We start from the raw sequence: 20,304 nt of genomic DNA on the forward strand, positions 1-20,304 counted from the left end.
ATGGGGGCAGGGGAGAAGGGCAGGGGGTAGGGGGGCAGCACCTCTGTCTTCTTTTGAGTAGCATCTCCCTGGCCTCTTGGTGATGTTTGCCTAGGGCCTAATGCTAATTCCTCAGGGACTGACCCAAGAAAGATGTCAGGACATAGAGGAAATTTGGGGTTTCCTCATCACATACCACGGGGCCAAGCACATAGTAAACATTCAATAAATATTTGTGGAAGGAATGAAATACTGGGCCCTCTGTGGGGTTCTCCAGCTCCATTCTTGGCATTTCATTTTGTTGAGGCCATTTTGCCCTGCAGGATTGGTGGAGGGGAGGGAGTAGGCCTTCTGGAAAGGCTCTGGTCCTCTCTGCTTATCTGCTCTGTTCCACAGGGTCAGCCCTGAACTTTTGATGCTTGACTATGTTTGCAGCCCTGGAGGGGAGAATGGATTCTGCCTGAGGGCTTGTGGAAGCATCGCTTCATGATCTTTCTTTCTTTCTTTCTTTCTTTCTTTCTTTCTTTCTTTCATGTTTATTTTTGAGAGACACAGAACACAAGCAGGGGAGGAGCAGAGAAAGAGGGAGACACAGAATCCGAAGCAGGCTCTAGGCTCTGAGCTGTCAGCACAGAGCCCGACGCAGGGCTCAAACTCACAAACCGCGAGATCATGGCCTGAGTGGATGTTGGACTCTCAACCGACTGAGCCACCCAGGCACCCCATCACTTCCTCATTTTCTGTTCCCCAACTTTCTTTTTTTTCTTTTTTTTTTTAATTTTTTTTTTCAACGTTTATTTATTTTGGGGGTCAGAGAGAGACAGAGCATGAACGGGGGAGGGGCAGAGAGAGAGGGAGACACAGAATCCGAAACAGGCTCCAGGCTCTGAGCCATCAGCCCAGAGCCTGACGCGGGGCTCGAACTCACAGACCGCGAGATCGTGACCTGGCTGAAGTCGGACGCTTAACCGACTGCGCCACCCAGGCGCCCCTGTTCCCCAACTTTCAAGTTACTTTCCAAGTACTCTTAGATTGGGAATATAGGATTATAATGAGAATTAAATAATTACATATAAAGCACTTAGAAGAGTGCTTGGTACTTAATAAGCGTGTGTGTCTGTGTGTGTGCATGTGTCTGTGTGTGTGTTACAGACAGCAACCAAAAATGGACACAGAAAAGTCCATTGCAGGGATGGGGGGAGGGGCTATTGGTGTTCACATTATCTCTGTTTGAATTCTTTCTATAGCTGTGTTATTTTCTTCAACAAGTTATACCTGAGTTGGTTTTCTTATCTGTAAAACACTAATGAAAGCATTATACATCCTTGATTCTAAGTAATACTATTTACAAAAGTTTTACATTTAATCTTCTTTGAAATGAGGGGTGCCTGGGTGGCTCAGTTGGTTGAGCAGTGGACTCTTGATTTCGGCTCAGGTCACGATTCCATCCCAGCATCATGAGATCAAGCCCTGCTTCAGGCTCCGAGCTGAGCTTAAAATTCTTTCTCTTCCCTCCATCTCCCCCTCCTTTCTTTCTCTCTCTCTCTCTAAAAAATATAAATAAATAAATAAATAAATAAATAAATAAATAAACTTCTCTGAAATGATCTGGGGGTGTGTTTAACCACAATGCATATGTTTAAGGTGTCCCTCTGGCCCCCTCGAGCCTCCTGAGAAGCTGCCATTAAATTCATGGAGCATCTGCTAATGCTGGGTTTATAGTAATACCCCACAAAGTGGTTGCAGGGATTTAATGAGATAGTGTATGTGAAGAATACATCGTAGACTGTAAAACATTATTCAGATGTGAGGTAATGTTTTCAAAAGTGGAGATAATGGAAAAGAAAAGTTTACTAATAATTTTGTGTAGAACAGATAGGATGTGTTGTAAAAGTACTTTGTGAACTGTTAGGCCCTATCACAAGGGGTGTGTATGGGCCAAATTTGGCTGGGTGTTTTTTTCCCTCTGAAGTTTCTGTTAGTTTAGTTCCTCCTGCCCAGTGATAGAGGACTGGAGTGATTTTTCACTCTACAGCTGGTGTTCTCACTTCACCTCTTACTTCTGGTAGGAGCCAGGCAAGCCTGAGTTTCCTCATTTGTGATGAACTTAGCCATACATCTTTCAGGCTTAGTGATTCCATGGGGCAGTAGCTCATCATCTTGAATTATAGTCCAAACTGTGTTCTTAAAGTTTATTTATTTATTTATTTATTTAGTTAGTTAGTTAGTTAGAGAGAAATCCCAAGCAGGCTCCAAGCTGTCAGCACAGAGCCTGACACAGGGCTCCATCCCAGGAACCGTGAGATCATGTCCTGAGCCGAAATCAAGAGTTGGACGCTTAACCGACTGAGCCACCCAGGCGCCCCTCCAAACTGTGTTCTTAACTGGTTGCATGACCCTGGGCAAATCTTTGCCTCATTCCCCATGTATAGAATGAGGGTTAGGTTACTTCTGACTGCCCTTCCAATTCATTCTCCCAGTATTCCCTAGATTTTCATATTTAGGTCCCTGCGTTTCTCACTGGGGGTCTGTGAGGACGTGCCTGGTGACACTGGGGAGGCACATGTGCTGCCACTTGGAGGACTTGCTCGTTAATTTCCTCTGTCTGTCCTTTAGGGAATATCCCTGGCTCGGCTGTGCTGGTGTTTGACATCCATGTGATTGACTTCCACAACCCTTCAGACTCCATCAGCATCACCTCCCACTACAAGCCCCCGGACTGCTCAGTGCTGAGTAAGAAGGGGGATTACCTCAAGTATCACTACAATGCCTCCCTTCTGGATGGGACTCTGCTGGATTCCACGTAAGGACCACTGGGGACAGTAGAGGAGGGAGCTTGGAGGATAACAGCCATAGGTCCCCATGATTCTCCTTTTCTTTCATCAGATACTGGTTGAGAGATTTTCTCTCCATGCTTCCCCACTGCAGAGAGCTAGCCTACATCACTGCTCAGGTGCATTATTCTAAAAGTTCCCTATGAATGGTCTCACCTTGCTCCTGTGAAATTGTCTTTCTGAAAAATGGGTATCATCTTATAACTGCTTTCTTTGAAAATTAACCCGCAGCTACATTATAAACTCCTCAGTCTGGCACATCAGCCTCTTTGTCAGCTCTGTTCTGCTTAAATGGTCTTATCTTGTGTTAGGGCCCATCTTTTGCCTCTAGGGCTGCCATGTGCAGTGGTGCAAGATGTGTACTGCTTAAACCCTTCCTTCTGACCAACTTCTGCCCTGGCAAAAATGTCCTCCCTTTTCACAAAATCTTTCCTTAATTCCTAGGAAGAATCAACTGCTCGCACTTCTGTGTCTCATAATGTTTTAAGATACTATTTTTATTAGCAAAAATTATTTATTTTTCATTATTTATTTTAGTTTCTGTCTCTGCTGCTGGTCTGAATACCTTAGAGACGCCCAGAATGTTTATTCACATTTTTATTCTTTACACCTAGCCCAGAGTCTTAACACGAAGGGAGCATTTTATAAATGTTAACTGATTGAGATGAATCTGAAATTTTATTAATAGGAATCAACAGTATAATCTAATATCATTGCCAATTTTAGTAAAAGGAGGTTTGCTTCTTATGTTTCTGAATCTTTAGGTATAGCTGTAAGTTAATAAAATATTCTCTGGGAAAGAAACATTTTCAGCCTTTCTTTATATCTCCATAGAAATCTATCCATTTTTGTACCGAGTCTGACTTAGACTCCTGAGTTGGGGCTTGGGGAGAAAGAAGGGCTTCATAAATAAGTATGGGTTGCTGCATTTATGCTGCATGAGGAAGGCCTTCTCTGCCTCACACCTGCCCCTCTGCCTTCTAGCTTCAGGCAACATTGTGTGTGGCTGGAGAGAGCGAGCCAGGCATGGAGACAGAGCCCTAGGGACACGTGCTCTTCAGAGCATTCTCTCTGGGTGCTATGAGATCCCGTATACGAATGCACTTCGTGTATTTCATGCAATCTAAAACGTATTGGTTATTAGAAGCATCATGTTATGTATCTCTAAGAAAGTAAAAATGCCCCCAAATTAACATGCTGTTAATTATGAAGTGTATCCCAATTACAGAGATGTTAAAATGTGAAAATGTGTGCATTATAGAATCAGTGAAGCGTATATACTAGCTTCCAGAGAGCAGATTTACGAGGACCTGCTTTACAACAAACCTCATTGCATTAATATGAAAAGAATTTGGAGGGCAGTGGGAAAGAAGCATGCCTTGTTGTTTGGGGGGATTAAGCCCACGCTTATGCACGTTTATGCACGCTTATGCACTTGAAAATGGCCCACAAAGTTAGAGTAGTCTAGAAGGTCAATGGCTTGCTGTCATTGTCTTGCTAATGTTCATATTCTTGTCTGGTTCTCTGACTGCCGGGTGGGGGTAGGTGGGAAGGGGAAGTGGGGGTGGAAAACGAACAAAGGACTTCCTTCTCAGTGGGTTCAGGATATGCTTCTCATGTAGGGTGGGGAGAATCAGCCTTCCTGCCTTCTAATGTGTTTGGTGGATTCACAACATTCCTACAGAGCATCCGGTAGCCATGCGAGGCTCCTTCCTTTTATCAGACTCCATTCTATACCATGAGAGTCGTTTGTGGTACGTGTAAATCTACAATGAAGAGCAACATCCGGCATCCCCGATGGTCTGTTCTGGGCGTAAGCTTCAGAGTAATGGGAAAATGGGATGTAGGGTGGGATGTGTGTGGGAGAGGAAGGGAAGACCTGGTCCCACCCCCAGCCTTCCACGGGCAAGGAGGCAGGTGCTGCTGCGGGCGCTTTTTCATCAGCACGGAGAGAAACTGGCTGTGGAGAGGATGGAGGGAAACGTGGGCGGAGAGCCAGAGAGGGCAGCCTACAAGTGGGAAGCAGGAAGCTTGCAGTGGATGGGAAGCCAGGAATGCACAGAAAGAATGAGAAGAACGTCAGAGGAAAACTGGCAGGAAACAAACAAATGACTAAACAAGTGGTTGATCTGAGGAAAAACAATTAGTGGGGCTTTCAGAGATGACACGTGAAAGCAAAATGTTTGCTTGGAGGATTTTCTTCATGTGTGGTTAAACTGGCCTCAGAGAGGAAGAATAAACATTTGTTATTTGATAGCTAAATGAGGTTTTTGAATATTCGGGAAGACTTTGAAACAGAGTATTCCCATGGGAGGTCCCAGCGGTCCCAGAGAAAGGCAGGGTGAAGGTGCCTCTGTGCTGCTGACAAAGGAGGAATTGTGTGTGGGGCAGGACAGAGGATGTCCTGCTCCCTCCCACAGGCCTTGGGCCAAGGCATCTGGTGCCAGAGCTGGCTTTGTTTTGGTTTCGTCCCAGGTAGGACAAAGGCAAACCCTGTTTTGGTTTGTCAGTGCCAGAGAGCCAGCCTGGCCCTGGGAACCAGCTTGAGAAGAGAAAGTAGCCCTGCACCCAGGGGAAGCTGGGAAGCCTGAGAAGGGGATGTGACCCGAGGGGGCTGTCCCCTCCATGTTGTCACCATCCGGAAATGGGCATTAAGGGAGCCCTAAGATACTGGGGAGGTTTTTCTTCCTTGACATTGAAGAAGAAAGCGGTAGTGCCATACGTTCTGGAACTAGATTTATTTTCGGTAGTGAGTGAGGTGATAGAGGCAACTCTCTTGTACTTGGATGTCTCAGGGACCGTGGACATCAAGGATGCTTTAACTGTGGCTCAAGTTAAACTTTCGGTCATTTTTTTAGAGTCAAAAACTATTGCAGACACAAGCACTTCGCATACTCAAGGCCATCCATTTTTTGAGCTCTTTCTACTTGTTCTCCTCCGTGCCAGCATCATGAGTTATTTACTGTTGAGAATATCCCTGGGAGATAGCTATTATTATCACCAGTTTATAGATGAGGAAATTGAGAGGTTTTATTTTTCAGCATCCAATCAAGTGGCAGAAGCAAGATTCAGAGTCAGGTCTTGATAAATCCAAAACACATAAATCCAAAACACAGGGTTATGTATTTTTCAAATTCTCATGAAAACTCCTTACTAGGATGTTTATTAAAATATAGAGAAAAGTTGTAAGAGCAGTACGAAGGAAGGACTTCTTTTTTCCCCGAATCACTAGGGATAGGTTGCCACCATGATGTCCCATCACCCATTTCCTACAAACGTCGACATTGTCCTACATAATTCAACGCATACTTTATAACCAGAAAGTTAACACTGATACGTTATCACGTTTTAATCCCCAGACCCCACCTAAGTTTTGCCACTTGTTCCCAGAAGGTCTTTTATAGCAAAATGATCCCACTCCATATTCTCCAATACTCTGGACTGGTTCCTCAGCCTTTCCTTGATTTTCACCTTGACACTTTTGAAGATTACAGGTTCGTTTTTTGCAGAATTGTTCTCAGTTTGCTCTTGTCTGATGTTTCTTCCTGATTAGATAGGGGTTCTCTGTCTGTGGCAGAAGAGATGGTCCTTTTCATGAAAACGCTTTCAAATATTAATGGGTTGATGACCTAACGAGGGACTCTTCTGTTTCATTTTCAGGTGGAATTTAGGCAAAACGTATAATATTGTTTTGGGATCTGGACAAGTTGTGTTGGGAATGGATATGGGTCTCCGAGAGATGTGTGTTGGAGAGAAACGGACAGTGATCATCCCACCCCACCTGGGCTATGGGGAGGCTGGCGTGGGTGAGTAAGCACCAGCATTAAAGGGTTTTGGGGCACGTTCACAATCTGAGTGTTGTGCTTTTGGGGTACCATATTTAGAGCCCCAATATGCTTCTTCCATTTAAAACCCAAAGAATCAGGGGCGCCTGGGTGGCTTAGTTGGTTGAGTGTCCGACTTTGGCTCAGGTTGTGATCTCACGGTTTGTCAGTTCAAACCCTGGATTGGGCTCACTGCTATCAGCAGAACCCACTTCAGATCCTCTGTCCCCTCTTTCTGCCCCTCCTCTGGTTGTGCAGGCTCTCTGTCTCAAAAGTAAATAAACATTAAAAAAAAAATCTGGCACCTGGCTGGCTCAGTTGGTGGAGCATGCAACTCTAGATCTTGGGGTCATGAGTTCAGGCCCCATGTTGGGCATAGAACTTACTAAAAAAGAACCAAAAAAACAATAAAGTGCTGCTACTTCCTCCAGTCCAAGAAGAAACACTTCAAAAAATGGGTACCCTATAAGACCTTGTGATATATATTATAAATAATTATAATATAATAATTTTAAAAAAGATATTATATATACATGCATATATATATTTGCATACTTAACACTTGAGCCCATACTATATATACTGTTCTCAAATTTGTGTTTACAGTCATATCTTAGGTCAGGATTTTAAGGCATACTGTTTTATTCTTAAGGTTCTGCTGTAGGATTTATTCAAAAATTCTACCATTGTGGTCTCTTCTAGTGCTTTTCAAACTTTTTTCACCGAGGCATACAGTTAAGAAATACTTTTTATCTCCCCATCTGTGTTACACATAAACATGCAATTTATACATATACTCATACACAATTAGTTCTATATATAAAATTTAAACTCAAGTTTTATGAAACCATACCTATCCTTTCTATGGACAGTGTACTCTGATCTATTTTATTCCTTAATTTAAAAAATTGGTGGTCACCATGCTGTAAATAGATTTCATGACTTACTAATGGTAAGTACCTACAGTTTGGAAAAAACCACTTGCTGGTTTTGAACTTTTTTGTTTTTAATTTATTTTTTAATTTACATCTAAGTTAGTTAGCACGTAGTGCAGTAATGATTTCAGGAGTAGATTCCAGTGATTCGTCCTCTATGTATAACACCCAGTGCTCATCTCAACAAGTGTCTTCTGTAATGCCACTTACCCGTTTAGCCCATTCCCCCCCCCCCACAAACCCTCCAGCAACCCTCTGTTTGTTCTCTATATTTAAGAGTCTCTTATGTTTTGTCCCTTGCCCTGTTCTTATATTATTTTTGCTTCCCTTCCCTTATGTTCATTTGTTTTGTATCTTAAGTTCCTCATATGAGTGAAGTCATACGATACTCGTCTTTCTCTGACTAATTTCACTTACCAGAATACCCTCTAGTTCCATCAACGTAGTTGCAAATGGCAAGATTTCATTCTTTTTGATTGTCGAGTAATACTCCATTGCATATATATACCACATTTTCTTTATCCATTCATCCATCGATGGACACTTGGGCTCTTTCCATACTTTGGCCATTGTCAATAGCGCTGCTATAAACATGGGGTTGCATGTGCCCCTTCGAAACCACACACCTGTATCCCTTGGATAAATACCTAGTAGTGCAATTGCTGGGTCGTGGGGTAGTTCTATTTTTAGTTTTTTGAGGAATATCCATACTGTTTTCCAGAGTGGCCGCACCAGCTTGCATTCCCACTAACAATGCAAAAGAGATCCTCTTTCTCTGCATCCTTACCAACACCTGTTGTTGCCTGAGTTGTTCATGTTAGCCATTCCGACAGGTGTGAGGTGGTATCTCATTGTGATTTAATTTGTATTTCCCTGATGATAAATGATGTTGAACATTTGTTTATATTATAGTCTGTTAGCCATCAGGATGTCTTCTTTGGAGAGTGTCTATGCATGTCTTTTGCCCATTTCTTCATTGGATTATTTGAATTTTTTGTTTTTTTTTAGTTTGTTTGTTTGTTTATTTATTTAGAGCATGAGCAGGGGAGGGGCAGAGAGAGAAGGAGACAGAGAATCCCAAGCAGCTCGATCCTACTACCCTGAAATCATGACCTGAGCTGAAATCAAGAGTTGGATGCTTAACTGACTGAGACACTCAGGTGCCCCTGGTGTTGAGCAGGAAATGCTTGCCATCTGTGAGGCAGCTGGAACCTTGGGTGGGGGAGGGAGGTTGAGATGGGCATGCCTGCTGCCTGGTGGTGCTAACCCTGTTTCCTCCCTTATTGGTGAGGCAGATGGGGAAGTACCCGGCAGTGCCGTCTTGGTGTTTGACATTGAGCTGCTGGAGCTCGTGGCGGGTCTGCCTGAAGGGTACATGTTCATATGGAATGGCGAGGTGTCACCCAACCTGTTCGAAGAAATCGACAAGGATGGTGATGGAGAAGTCCTCCTCGAAGAGGTAACTGACCTTCAAAAGAGAGTGGGACTAAATGAGCTGGGGGGAGCCTTATTGAGGCAGGGGATCCATTCCAGATGTGAAGCCTTCTCAGAGTGAGGAGGACGCACTTTTGTACACACTCTCTAAATTGAAGCTCACAGTTCCTCTCTGGAGAAACTGAGGCCCTGAGAGGTACAGGGCTTGATCCCAGGGCTGACAGATCTAGATTTGGTTCTCAGTTCCTGGGTGCTCACTGTATGCCTGCATTATGTTGAATGTTTTTCATATACATTCTCTTGCTTGGCCCTTGTGGCAGCCATGTAATCATCATCCCCGTTTTTCAGAAGCAGCAGCTGTACGCAGACGAGATAAATGATTTGCCCGAGGTCACAGAGCTACCTAGTGGTTTGAGCCATGGTACATATCTCCATCTTGATCATCTAGGTCCTGGGTGGATTCTTCTGTAGCAGACATCCCTTCATGGAGCTGGAGAAGAGTCGGCTGTCCTGTCACACCCTCCTCAGTTCCAGTATCTGCCTGTTCCACTTCTGCTTATTCAAGGACACGGCTCCAGCCTTCTCCCCTTTCTCTCTTACATCAGCCACATTTCCCTGGCTACTGGATTGCTCACATTAGCATAAAAACATGCTATTATTTTCCCTTTTCTTGGTGCATCTTCTCATTTATTTTGTTTCTTTGCTCCCTTTATAGCGAAAATGTCAAAACTTTTAAATCCACTCCTGTCAGACATTTGTCCTTCTGTGTCACTGAGCCTGGTCTTGCTAAGGTGACCAGTGCCTTTTATGTGGCTGCAGCCAGTGGTCACTGCTCACTGTCCTCACTCTTGGACACAGCTGACTGCTTTGCAGGACACCTTCTTTCCCTCGCTTCCAGACCACACTTTCTTGGTGTTCCTTCTACCTCACTAGTGGCTCCTTCTCAGGAATCTTCTCCCTCTCTTCATGTTGGAGTGTCCCCAGCCTGAGTCCTGAGCTTGTTCTCTCCTCCATCTCATGTCACTCCCTTGGTGATCTCAACCAGTCCAGTGGCTTTGTCATCCGCATGCCATGACTTCCAAACTTGTAGCTCTGGTCTGGTCTTCTCTCTCTACCTCATACTCAGACATCTAATTGCCCACCTGACATCTTCATTTTTTGAATGCTGCTGCTACCTCCCTCTCCTGAACTTGCCTCACCCAAAGCCTTCCTCATCTCTTCTGATGGCAACTCCGTCCTTCCAGTTGCCAGGTGAGAGCACTCAGCAATCTTTGACTCCTCTCTTTCTCACATAGGCTATAGTAAACCCACCAGGAAATCATCCTAGCTCTATCCTGAAAATTTATCTACATCTCACCACCTCCAGTTGGTAGCATCTTGGGCCACTGTCTGCTTGGTCTTCCTTGGACCTCTACGAAGGTCTTTGTGCTTTTCAGCCTTTGCCCCTCATGGCAGCCGGAGTGATCCTTCTGAAACTTCAACTGGATTATGGCTTGCTTTGTCTCAGAACCCTGCAGAAGCCCCTCTGTTTCCAGAGTCCTTACAGTGGCCTGCAAAGACCCCAAGAAGGTTCTCCACGACCTGCTCGCTGTAACTTCCTCTTCAGCTGCTCCTCTCTACCAGGCATTGCACACGCTGGGCCTTTGCACCAGCTGTCCCTCTACCCAGAAGACACTTCCCTGGATAACTGTTTGGCTCATTCCCTCCCTTCCTTCAAGCCTTTGCACGGGTCTCCCTTTTTCATTGGGGTTTTACCCTGACCACTGGATTGAGACCTCAACCCACTCCCCGACCTGTACTCTTGATCCTCCTTACTTGACTCTACTCCTTTGTTTTCTGGAGCATTGCACTTTTGAACTTAATATGTGACTTACTTAATTTTTTATGTTCATTTCTAATTGTGTGTCTTTCCCACTAGGATATATGCTAGAATTACAAGGGCAGGGTTATGTTTTCATTGTATGAAGGAAAGAAGGGAGGGAGGGAGGCAGCAGTGTTCTCAGAGGCAAAGATGGTTAGGGCATCAGCCTGTGGTGGAGAGCTAAGTGTTGATTTAGGGAGAAGGGATAGCTCCAGTCACTGCTGCGTGGAGCCTAGGAACTTCTGGAGTCATTAGTCATTACGCTTATACACCTGCATCTGGAGGGAGAAACACCAGGCAGGTTGTGTAGCTCACAAAATTGTGTCTGTTTTGCAAGCTTAGACTCAAATTCCAGCCCCATTGCCCTCGGGATGCTCTGTTCAGACCCTGGCTCGGCTGCTGTATCTCATGGTCTGTCCTGTCCCCTCTCTTTCCAGTTCTCAGAATACATTCATGCCCAGGTGGCATCTGGCAAAGGGAGACTCGCTCCTGGTTTTGATGCTGAGATGATTGTGAAGAATATGTTCACCAACCAGGACCGGAATGGAGATGGGAAGGTCACGGCAGAGGAATTCAAACTCAAAGACCAGGAGGCTAAACATGATGAACTCTAAACCTGCCTTGGGCCACCTGCGTGATACCAAGCCCCCGGTCATGGCTGAAAGTGAAGCAAAGGCCCGCGGGTCTCTCAGAAGGTGAATCATCCACAAGTAGTAGATGGTCACATAGTATGTGGGGCATATGTCAGGGATGGGTCGATACACATGGTGAGAATTTTAGGCCAAATGCCAGTGATATGAAAATCAGTGTCAGGTGCCTTAGCAGGGGCTGTGTAGAATATTGAAGAGGCTGCACTGTCAACCATTGTTTTGTGAGCCTTCTGTGTAGTTTTGTTATTAAAGGAAAATAGTGTCATACAGAAGTCATAACCATTTTGGAGGGAACAGAAGAAAAAGCGTCCAGGAGATCTACATAGAGCATTAAAAAAATTTTTTTTAACTTGCTGGTGTTTTAAAAGTGTTCTCCAGATGAGCAGAAAAGACAAACGGCATGCCCCAGCAGTATTTCCCCAAAAGCCCCAGGAAACCTTTGTCAGTGGCCCATACAGGCTCTGGTAATACCCAGCTTCCACTTTCCTGCTACACACACACACACACACACACACATGCACATGCACACACACATACTTGCACATGTGTGCTTTGATAGTTAATCATGCTCTACCTGTTGTGGTCTTCCAATTGGCTGGGTGACTTGGAAGTTAAGAAGAAAATCAGTGGACCAAACAAGAGGCATCTTGGACTATGAGTAGAGAATTTGATTCTATGTTTGCCACATAAGATTATCTGCTTCACCCTTTCTTATTCCCATTGCTCTATCCTCCCTGAATCTTTTGATCAGATAGATTTGTATAGGGCTTATGGCTAATCCATGCTCCAGAGTATGTGACCAAGATAGGAAGTATCATCTCAACAGATGAGCATACACAAGGTGACATATTTCTGCTCATTTGTGTCCTGGAGAGGGAGATGCCCTAAAGCCCATGGGCCTCTCTCTGTATAGAAAAACAAGGACACTGTTACCTGCCCCCATGTTATGCAGTAACCAACAACCTTGCTGCCTTATGTCCTCTGTTCCCAAGTGGTGGTGGCGTCCACCCTGAAGTAATCAGTAATTTTCCTTTTGAAACTGCTTTATTTTTACTAATTTAAACTGTTTTGTACTGATGTAGCCCTGAGATAGTTCATGAAAATGCTGTGCACTCCTTCAATGGAATAAATGTTGGAAAACTGAACTTTTCATATATAAAAAAATTGAATGATAATATCAAGTGTTGTGGAGTGTTATTTGAAGGCTGAGAGGATCCCATGAGAATACGTCTTGATTATCCATTGAGAATCGCCTCAACGAGGGCTGCATCTTATTGAAGGTGGAGGAGTGTGACGGATAGTGTATGGGGGTGTGTCAGGTCCTGGCAGGAAACACACCCACATACGGGCCTTCCAAAGAGAAGCTATGTAAAGGACTTTACAGATGTGTGGACAGGGCCTAGAGACCTAGTTAGGATGTCAAGGTACCATGATAGATGTTGGCCAGCAGCAGTAGGGGGCTATTCTACCCCCCTGGGGCTGAAAGGTTAAAGGGGAGACACAGCCACGCCAAGAAATGTGGCTGGCGCTGCAGCAGAGGAGGGCAGAGACACCCCATTCTCTGTCCTGTAACTCGTTCCCATTCGCTGAACCCAATCTGAAGCTAAAGGAAGAGGAGCTTAGTGGCTGGTATTCTCAGAGTCAGCTTTTTGGGGTGCAGAGTAAGGTGAAGGGCTGTAGGCATTGGAGTGGGAGCAAATAGAGGATAACTGGCACATGTATAGAGAAAAATACGTTTTTTTAAAAAAGCAAATGTTACAGTTTACTCTTTGCAGGAGCAATTTCAGGGACTCTGTATGCTTTTGGAAGGCAAAGGAGATGCCTGCCCATGGCCTTCCTGGCTGTTGCTGTCATGGTAACTAACATTCCTTAACCGTCTCCTACCTGGCACATAGTCACTCAAGATTTTTTGTTTAACAGAATTCCTTAAGTGCATGAGATAGGTTAATAATTTTGCTAAATGGAATTGCCCTTTGGAATGCACTTGATCTGTAACACCTCATTATCCTTACACATCTTCATGAAGATAAAAACCTTGTGCTTATTCTGTCCCAGGTTTTTAGTTGGTCCTGTCTGAATTTCTTCACTGGTTGTTTTCTTTGGTGGTGGTATCTTTACTGAATAAAAGATACGCTTCTCTGGGGAAATTAAGCACTGTGGGCCTTAGAGCTTCAAGAATAGAGGGAACATTTAATTTTTTTTTTAACTTTTTAAAATTTATTTTGAGAGAGAGAGAGAGAAGAGAGATAGCACTAGTGTGGGAGGGCAGAGAGAGAGGGAGAGAATCCCAACCAGGCTCTATGCTGTCAGCACAGAGCCTGACTTGGGGCTTGATCTCACGAACCGAAAATCATGACCATAGCCAAAATCAAGACCCTTAATCAACTGAGCCACCCAGACACCGCTCAACCAATTTTTTTAAAAGTAATCTCTACACCCAACATGGGGCTTGAACTCACGACCTCGAGATCAAGAGTCTTGTGCTCCACTGACTGAGCCACCCGGGAGCCGGGTAGCTTGTTTTTGTTTTTAAACTGCCTGCCTGACTGCTGAACTGGAACCTTGGTCTTTTTTGGCCTTCAGACTCCGACGGAAATATTGGCTCTTCTTGGTTCTCCAGCCTGCCACCTGTTGTGTTTTTTTTCTTTCCTGAGGTGTAATGAACAAATAAAATTTTAAGATACCTAATGCATATGTGATGATTTGATATATGTACATGTTTACATTGTGAAAGGATTTCTCCATCTATCACTTCACGTGTGTGTGTGTGTGTGTGTGTGTGAGAGAGAGAGAGAGAGAGAGAGAGAAAACATTTAAGTTCTACTCTTAGCCATTTTAAAACTATACAATACAGGGTTACCAACTATGGTTGCCATGTTATACATTAAATCCTTAGATCTTAATTATCTTATAGCTGGAAGTTTGTACTGTTTAACCAAACTCTGTTTCTCCCATCCCCCTGCCCCTGGTAACCATTTTTTTTACTCTATTTCTATAACTTCAACTTATTTTTTTTAATACCACATATAAATGATACTGTGTAGTACTTATCTTTCTAAACCTTTGGCTTGTTGTTGAGCGCTACTGGGGCACTTTGATTCTTCCTGCTGCTAAGGAAGGCATTCAATTATCTGTGACCATGACAGAGGCTTTAATCTCTGGCTCAACCAGCTGCTCAGATGGCCTCACCTCATGATGCTGCTGCAACCCTGTTTCTATCTGCGTTATGATTAAGGGTTATAGCTCTGTTGGCAAGACTGTGAGTACTCATTAGGGAGCCAAATACAGGGTAGGGATGCCACAAAGCATTTTTCTCAATCACATCTTATACTCATTTTCTGTGTTGCTGCTTGAGGCAGTTTGGATCGGCTGTAGATTGGGATCACCTAATTTATGACTCATGCAGATTTTGGACTTTGGGCCCTAAAGATGAAGTAGGTCATTGATGCCCAGTGGGAGATTAGAGTATTTCAGAGAACATGACATCTGAGTATGCATGTGACCTGTGTGCTTGAAACACCACTTAAGCTATCTTGCGAGAGTAAGCAATCTGCATTATTTTGTTGAAACCTGGTGAGTTTTGATCTCTCATTACTTAGGAATTTATAATACCTTTCAAAATTATTACTTAAAAGACAGAAAAAAACATTTCATTTTGGCAACAGAGTGGGCCTGAGTGCAATTACACGTAAGTGCTTATATATAGCACTTCAATGTCTTAGGTTTCTAGGAACAAGGTTGCTTTCTTTGAAGTCTTTTTCCCTTGGCTTTCTTGGGGATCTGGTGTCTGTTTATAAACTAAGAATACTGCTCCCAGTTACTTATTGCTAGTTGCAGATATCACACTTTCATGCTTATTAAAATAGTGTTTGAGGGGGGCGCCTGGGTGGCGCAGTCAGTTAAGCGTCCGACTTCAGCCAGGTCACGATCTCGCGGTCCATGAGTTCGAGCCCCGCGTCGGGCTCTGGGCTGATGGCTCAGAGCCTGGAGCCTGTTTCGGATTCTGTGTCTCCCTCTCTCTCTGCCCTTCCCCCGTTCATGCTCTGTCTCTCTCTGTCCCAAAAAACAAATAAACGTTGAAAAAAAAATTAAAAAAAAAATAAAATAAAATAAAATAGTGTTTGAGGGGCACCTGGGTGTCTCAGTCGGTTAAGCGTCTGACTTCGGCTACACGAGGGCAGGAAGCATGTCTGGTGTGTTAATTGTTTCTCTAGAACCTAGCCCACAGTAAGGACTTCAATCTTTGGTGGGATGAGTGACTCTTCATTGAATCAATCTTCACCTCAAATTAATACCCCACTTTAGAGATGAGGAAACCAAAGCCTTGAAACGTTAGAAACTTACCAAATGTTGTAGTTAGAATCTAAGACTCAAATCCAGGTTTGACTGATTTGAAGCCCTGTACCCTTTACACCTCAGCCACACTTTATCTTACCTATTAAACTTGTACTGAAATACAAGAATAAGTATAAAACACAGCAGGACTGGTGAATCTTGAGGTAACCTTGGATAAGTCTCCAAATTATTCAAGATCCCATGAAATTTTTTCTTCCTTTTTAAAAAATATTTATTTATTTATTTTTGAGAGAACGCGAGAGAGTGCAAGTGGGGCAGGGGCAGAGAGAGAGGGAGACAGAGAATCAAAGCAGGCTTTAGGCTGTGAGCTGTTAGTACAGAGCCCGACATGGGGCTTGAACTCATGAACCATGAGATCATAACCTGAGCCGAAGTCAGATGCTTAACCAACTGACTGAGCCACCCAGGCACCCCTCTTTTATTTCCTGATTCTCCATGGTGTATGCCTTGAACCTGAAGTCTGGTTAAAAAAAAAAGTTCAATAATCTACCTAATTAACTCTGGTCTTATCAAACATATCATGGAAAGCAGAGTTCCTGTGAAATCACTCTGGAACAAAGTAGTATCTCTGACAGTTTTTGTTTTTCGGTTTCATCAAAATTGTTCATCTCGGCACTCAAAACTGCTTTACCTCCTAAAGTAAAATTCAAAATAAAAAACAAAAAACAAAACTCTTAACAGCTAATGCTAGACTCTTAAGAAAATGTGGTAGTTACCACACTGCCGGTGTTCACTAGGGCTACAAAATAACTTTGTTTCTTCAGTTCGCCCAGACTGTGCTCAGACTTTTGCGGACAAATAGCCAGCAATACTGAATACTTGCGCTAAGCCATTCTAAATGGAAATACAAAATTTAAATGCATACGTAGATGTAGATGAGTACATCTCATTCTCACAGGGATGTATCTGGAGGACGCATCATTACCTTCACTTTACAGATGAGCAAACTGGGGCACAGATTAAATAATCTGTTCTGGTCACACAGCTACTAAGTGGTAGAAGGAAGATCCAAATCACAACAGTCTGACTCTCTGAAAACGGAACTTGAAAACAAATTATTTCAAATACCAGTAGAACAGGGGGCAGTGAGAGGTGATAGGGTCCCAGGGATGCAGTGGAAAAAAGGTAGGGGCCTTGGCTTGATACTCAAGTTATCCTGATAGTGGCTATAAGGGGCTACAAAGACTGCATGCCCTCAAGGCCTTTGTTAGATGGGGAGGTGCCTGACTTCTACAGTCTTAGTAAAGGGCTGAGCCAAGACTAGAATGGAGGTCATACCTTCAGTATTCTTTACGTTTATACCATGAACTATGCTTATTTGTAGAAGCATATTATAAACTCCTTGGAAAACAGTCTATATGGCAAGCTCTAACTGCAATATGGGATAAAAAGTTCTCATTAGATCAGAAATGCCCAACTTTTTTTCTGTGTGAAAAACTCCTCCAGGTATTTCTGATTCTCTCATGTGACGCTAATCTGCTTTAAAGTAAGAAGCTTGGTTTCTTCTTCCTCCCTCCCTCTCTTCTTCCTTCCTTCCTCTTTCTGAATCTTGGTTTCAAGGGGTGCCTCCCTCCCTCCCTTTCTCTCTCTCTCTCTTTCTTTCTCTCTCTCTCTCTTTCTTTTAGAATCTCGGTTTCGAGGGGCACCTGGGTGGCTCAGTCAGTTAAGTGTCCGACTCTTGGTTTCCGCTCAGGTCATGATCTCATGGTTCACGAGTTTGAGCCCTGCATCAGGCTCACTGCCGTCAGTGTGGAACTCACTTCGGATCCTCTGTCTTCCTTGCTCTCTGCCCCTCCCCCACTTGCACTCTCCCTCCCTCTCTCTCAAAAATAAATGAACATTAAAAAAAAAAAAAGGAAGCTTGGTTTCGAGTTTGATTTTGGAAATACTTCAACAGAGAATAGTCTACTTCTGGCCATTATAAACTTTGTTTCATTGTTTATTATAAAAAGGAGTAGTGGTGGAGGGTAAGGATGGGCAGCCCCAGGGAAAAGGTTTTCATTGTAAGACCTCACCTACCTGCCACATCAAATGGGACTAGAGATTGCCGACCACACTGGGTGTCCGGAACCAGCTGGAACATGCTCTGTGTGTATCAGAGCTCAGATGCTTTATGGAATTAGTGGCTCAGAGACTCTGGAGTGAAATGGTTAGAGCCAGGGTCAGATTTATCACAATGGCAAGTCTAAACCCTGTATGAACCATTTATGGGGCAGCAGAAATTTGGAACAGGAAGTCAGAGTTCAAAGACAAATGTCGGTTTAACTCAGCAGTACTCGGTTTCAGTTACCATGAAACCCAGCTCCACTTTGTTCCCTGCCTGTGGCTATTTCTGAAACTATTAGACCTCCAACAAAGTACCCTCTTTTATTGATATTTTCAATGAGGGAAAACAATTTTCCCAGTCCCCGGTATTTTCTGAAGGGCTGATTAAATTTTCTCTGCAACTATCTTTTCATCCTTAAACTTATAATACGTAAATTTAAAAATATTCAATCTAAATAGCCACTATGACAATGACATAGGATTCATCTCTCTCTCTGTCTCTCTCTCTCTGTCTCTCTCTCTCTCTCTCTCTCACACACACACACACACACACACACACACACACACACACACAAGAAAAACACTTCAAGAGCTTAATAAATATTTGTTGAATAAATGAACAACAATGGTCTTGACAGTACAATTTAAAAGGCTTTTCACTTCATGTGTATTATCAGTGCATCAATATAGAACATTTTGTAATGATTAGTGATATGTGGATACCAATGGTTTTTCAAACACCAAGTGCCATTATTTTCTGATAAATACTCACTTTCAAGAACAAAATAATCAAACATAATACAATTTCAGGAGATGGTGATATCATCAGCATAATTCACTCACATGACAAAAACAGCAACACTTAAAATCATGCACATTATTTCACCATTTCATAAAACTTCTTTTTAAACTTATACAGACTTTTTTCCCAGAGTAAAAAGTTTCCTCAAAAACCTCATGATAACATTAAACTACAAAATTCACTCTGGAAATTAATTCATGGAGTTATTTTTCAAATTTTACCTGTAAGGTTTTTTTTTTTTTTTTTTTTTTAACTGTTAAAAAATATAGTTGAGGAGTGTGTTGAGAGAGGTGAGGAAAAAAGGAGTTTCCAGTTGATGGATTCAATATGTCTGAAAATACCTCAGTAACGTAGAGAAAAAACTTCAAGAGCAAGAATGTATTATAAATAGAAGTCTTTCAGCAAGATGAACAGGTGAGCAGTTCCTGCATCAATTGCACCCACAGCACAGAGGTCTTCTTGAAGAATGCTTGTTTATAGAATCTTCTGTAAGATAGAGTTGGCTACGTCCAGTGATTCGTCTTTTACTAGAACAATATCGTAAGAGTCCATGTACTTTTCTAAAAGCTCATCCACCTAATCAACAACAACAGAAAAATTAAAAGGATATACAGGGAGGAGAAGTAAATTGTTTCAGTGTGGATCTCATTATTACATTCGATCTTTTGGGCTAAAATGAAGTAAATCAAATTTACTTTCATAAGACTTTTGAAATGAAGACTTATGAAAATAGCCACAGGGTGGCTTTACTCCCAAAGTCACTTCTCCCTAGTCCAGTGGCTCTCAACTGGGGAGACTGCCCAAGCAACTCTCTGGCAATGCTGGGGACATTTTTGACTTTCATGACTTGGGGGTGCTAAGGTTTCTGGTAGGGAGAGGCCAGAGAAGCCACCCTAATACCGATGGCATACAGATGTACATCCCAATTCCCTTAATCACACCAAAGTAAAAGGATAAAGAGCAATCAAATTGTGTCTAACTCCTTTTGCATGTACCTTTAGTAACAACTGCCTATTAAGTTCCATCCTTATTTTTTCTTATAAGAAAAGTAAATGACAGACCTGTGTACTTACTCTATCATTTAGATATCCAATTTTCAGGATGTGTTCAACATTGGCTACTCCATCTGCCATTCTTATATCTCCTTGGGAATCTCCCAGCAGAATTATATTGCTATTATCTTTTAGCCGATTGAAATATTCTGTGTTCTTCAAGGCACCATCATGTTTGTTAAATACATGAATTAGTTCGCCTTTAAATCCTTTGAGCACCCCCTATAAAAACATAAATCCTTTGAAACAGTAGGTTCCAAACTGCAAATTCTGTTTGTTCTATTTTCACATTCATGATAGGTAAGAAGGGCTCTGAGAAGTTAATGACTTTCTAGAGAGTACTTTAAATGTTAAACACAGTGAGCTGAACATCCAATTCTAACTTTTCATTTGTTTCCTAACCAGAGGTCCCATTTTATGTACTTCACAATATATTGTCTTGAATTGAAAAATTTATTCAAATAAAGTCAGTTCTAATTTACTTCTTTTTTTCTACCTATGGGTATTAAGTCTTCAGAGTTGCTGCACTGA

The 20,304-nt window shown here is 42.8% G+C and overlaps 2 protein-coding genes across 6 annotated transcripts in view; one reads left to right on the forward strand and one right to left on the reverse strand.

The window, feature by feature from the left end:
- The window catches only part of FKBP9 (FKBP prolyl isomerase 9), a 42,156-nt gene extending 29,464 nt beyond the window's left edge, over positions 1-12,692 (forward strand). The window contains exons 7-10 of the mRNA XM_045495256.1: positions 2,596-2,782; positions 6,474-6,619; positions 8,868-9,031; positions 11,305-12,692. Of these exons, the coding sequence (XP_045351212.1) occupies positions 2,596-2,782; positions 6,474-6,619; positions 8,868-9,031; positions 11,305-11,481 (674 nt within the window). The 3' untranslated portion in view covers positions 11,482-12,692. The remainder of the gene's footprint in view (positions 1-2,595; positions 2,783-6,473; positions 6,620-8,867; positions 9,032-11,304) is intronic.
- A 5,816-nt stretch (positions 12,693-18,508) lies between these two features.
- NT5C3A (5'-nucleotidase, cytosolic IIIA) overlaps positions 18,509-20,304 on the reverse strand; it is a 54,215-nt gene continuing 52,419 nt past the window's right edge. For all 5 annotated transcript variants that reach the window (XM_045495257.1, XM_045495261.1, XM_045495259.1 and 2 more), the window contains 2 exons: positions 19,795-19,995; positions 18,509-19,297 (listed from right to left, as the gene is read on the reverse strand). In XM_045495257.1, the coding sequence (XP_045351213.1) occupies positions 19,196-19,297; positions 19,795-19,995 (303 nt within the window). In that variant the 3' untranslated portion in view covers positions 18,509-19,195. The remainder of the gene's footprint in view (positions 19,298-19,794; positions 19,996-20,304) is intronic.

This window comes from Leopardus geoffroyi, chromosome A2 (genome assembly GCF_018350155.1).
Source record: "Leopardus geoffroyi isolate Oge1 chromosome A2, O.geoffroyi_Oge1_pat1.0, whole genome shotgun sequence".
Taxonomy (NCBI): domain Eukaryota; kingdom Metazoa; phylum Chordata; class Mammalia; order Carnivora; family Felidae; genus Leopardus; species Leopardus geoffroyi.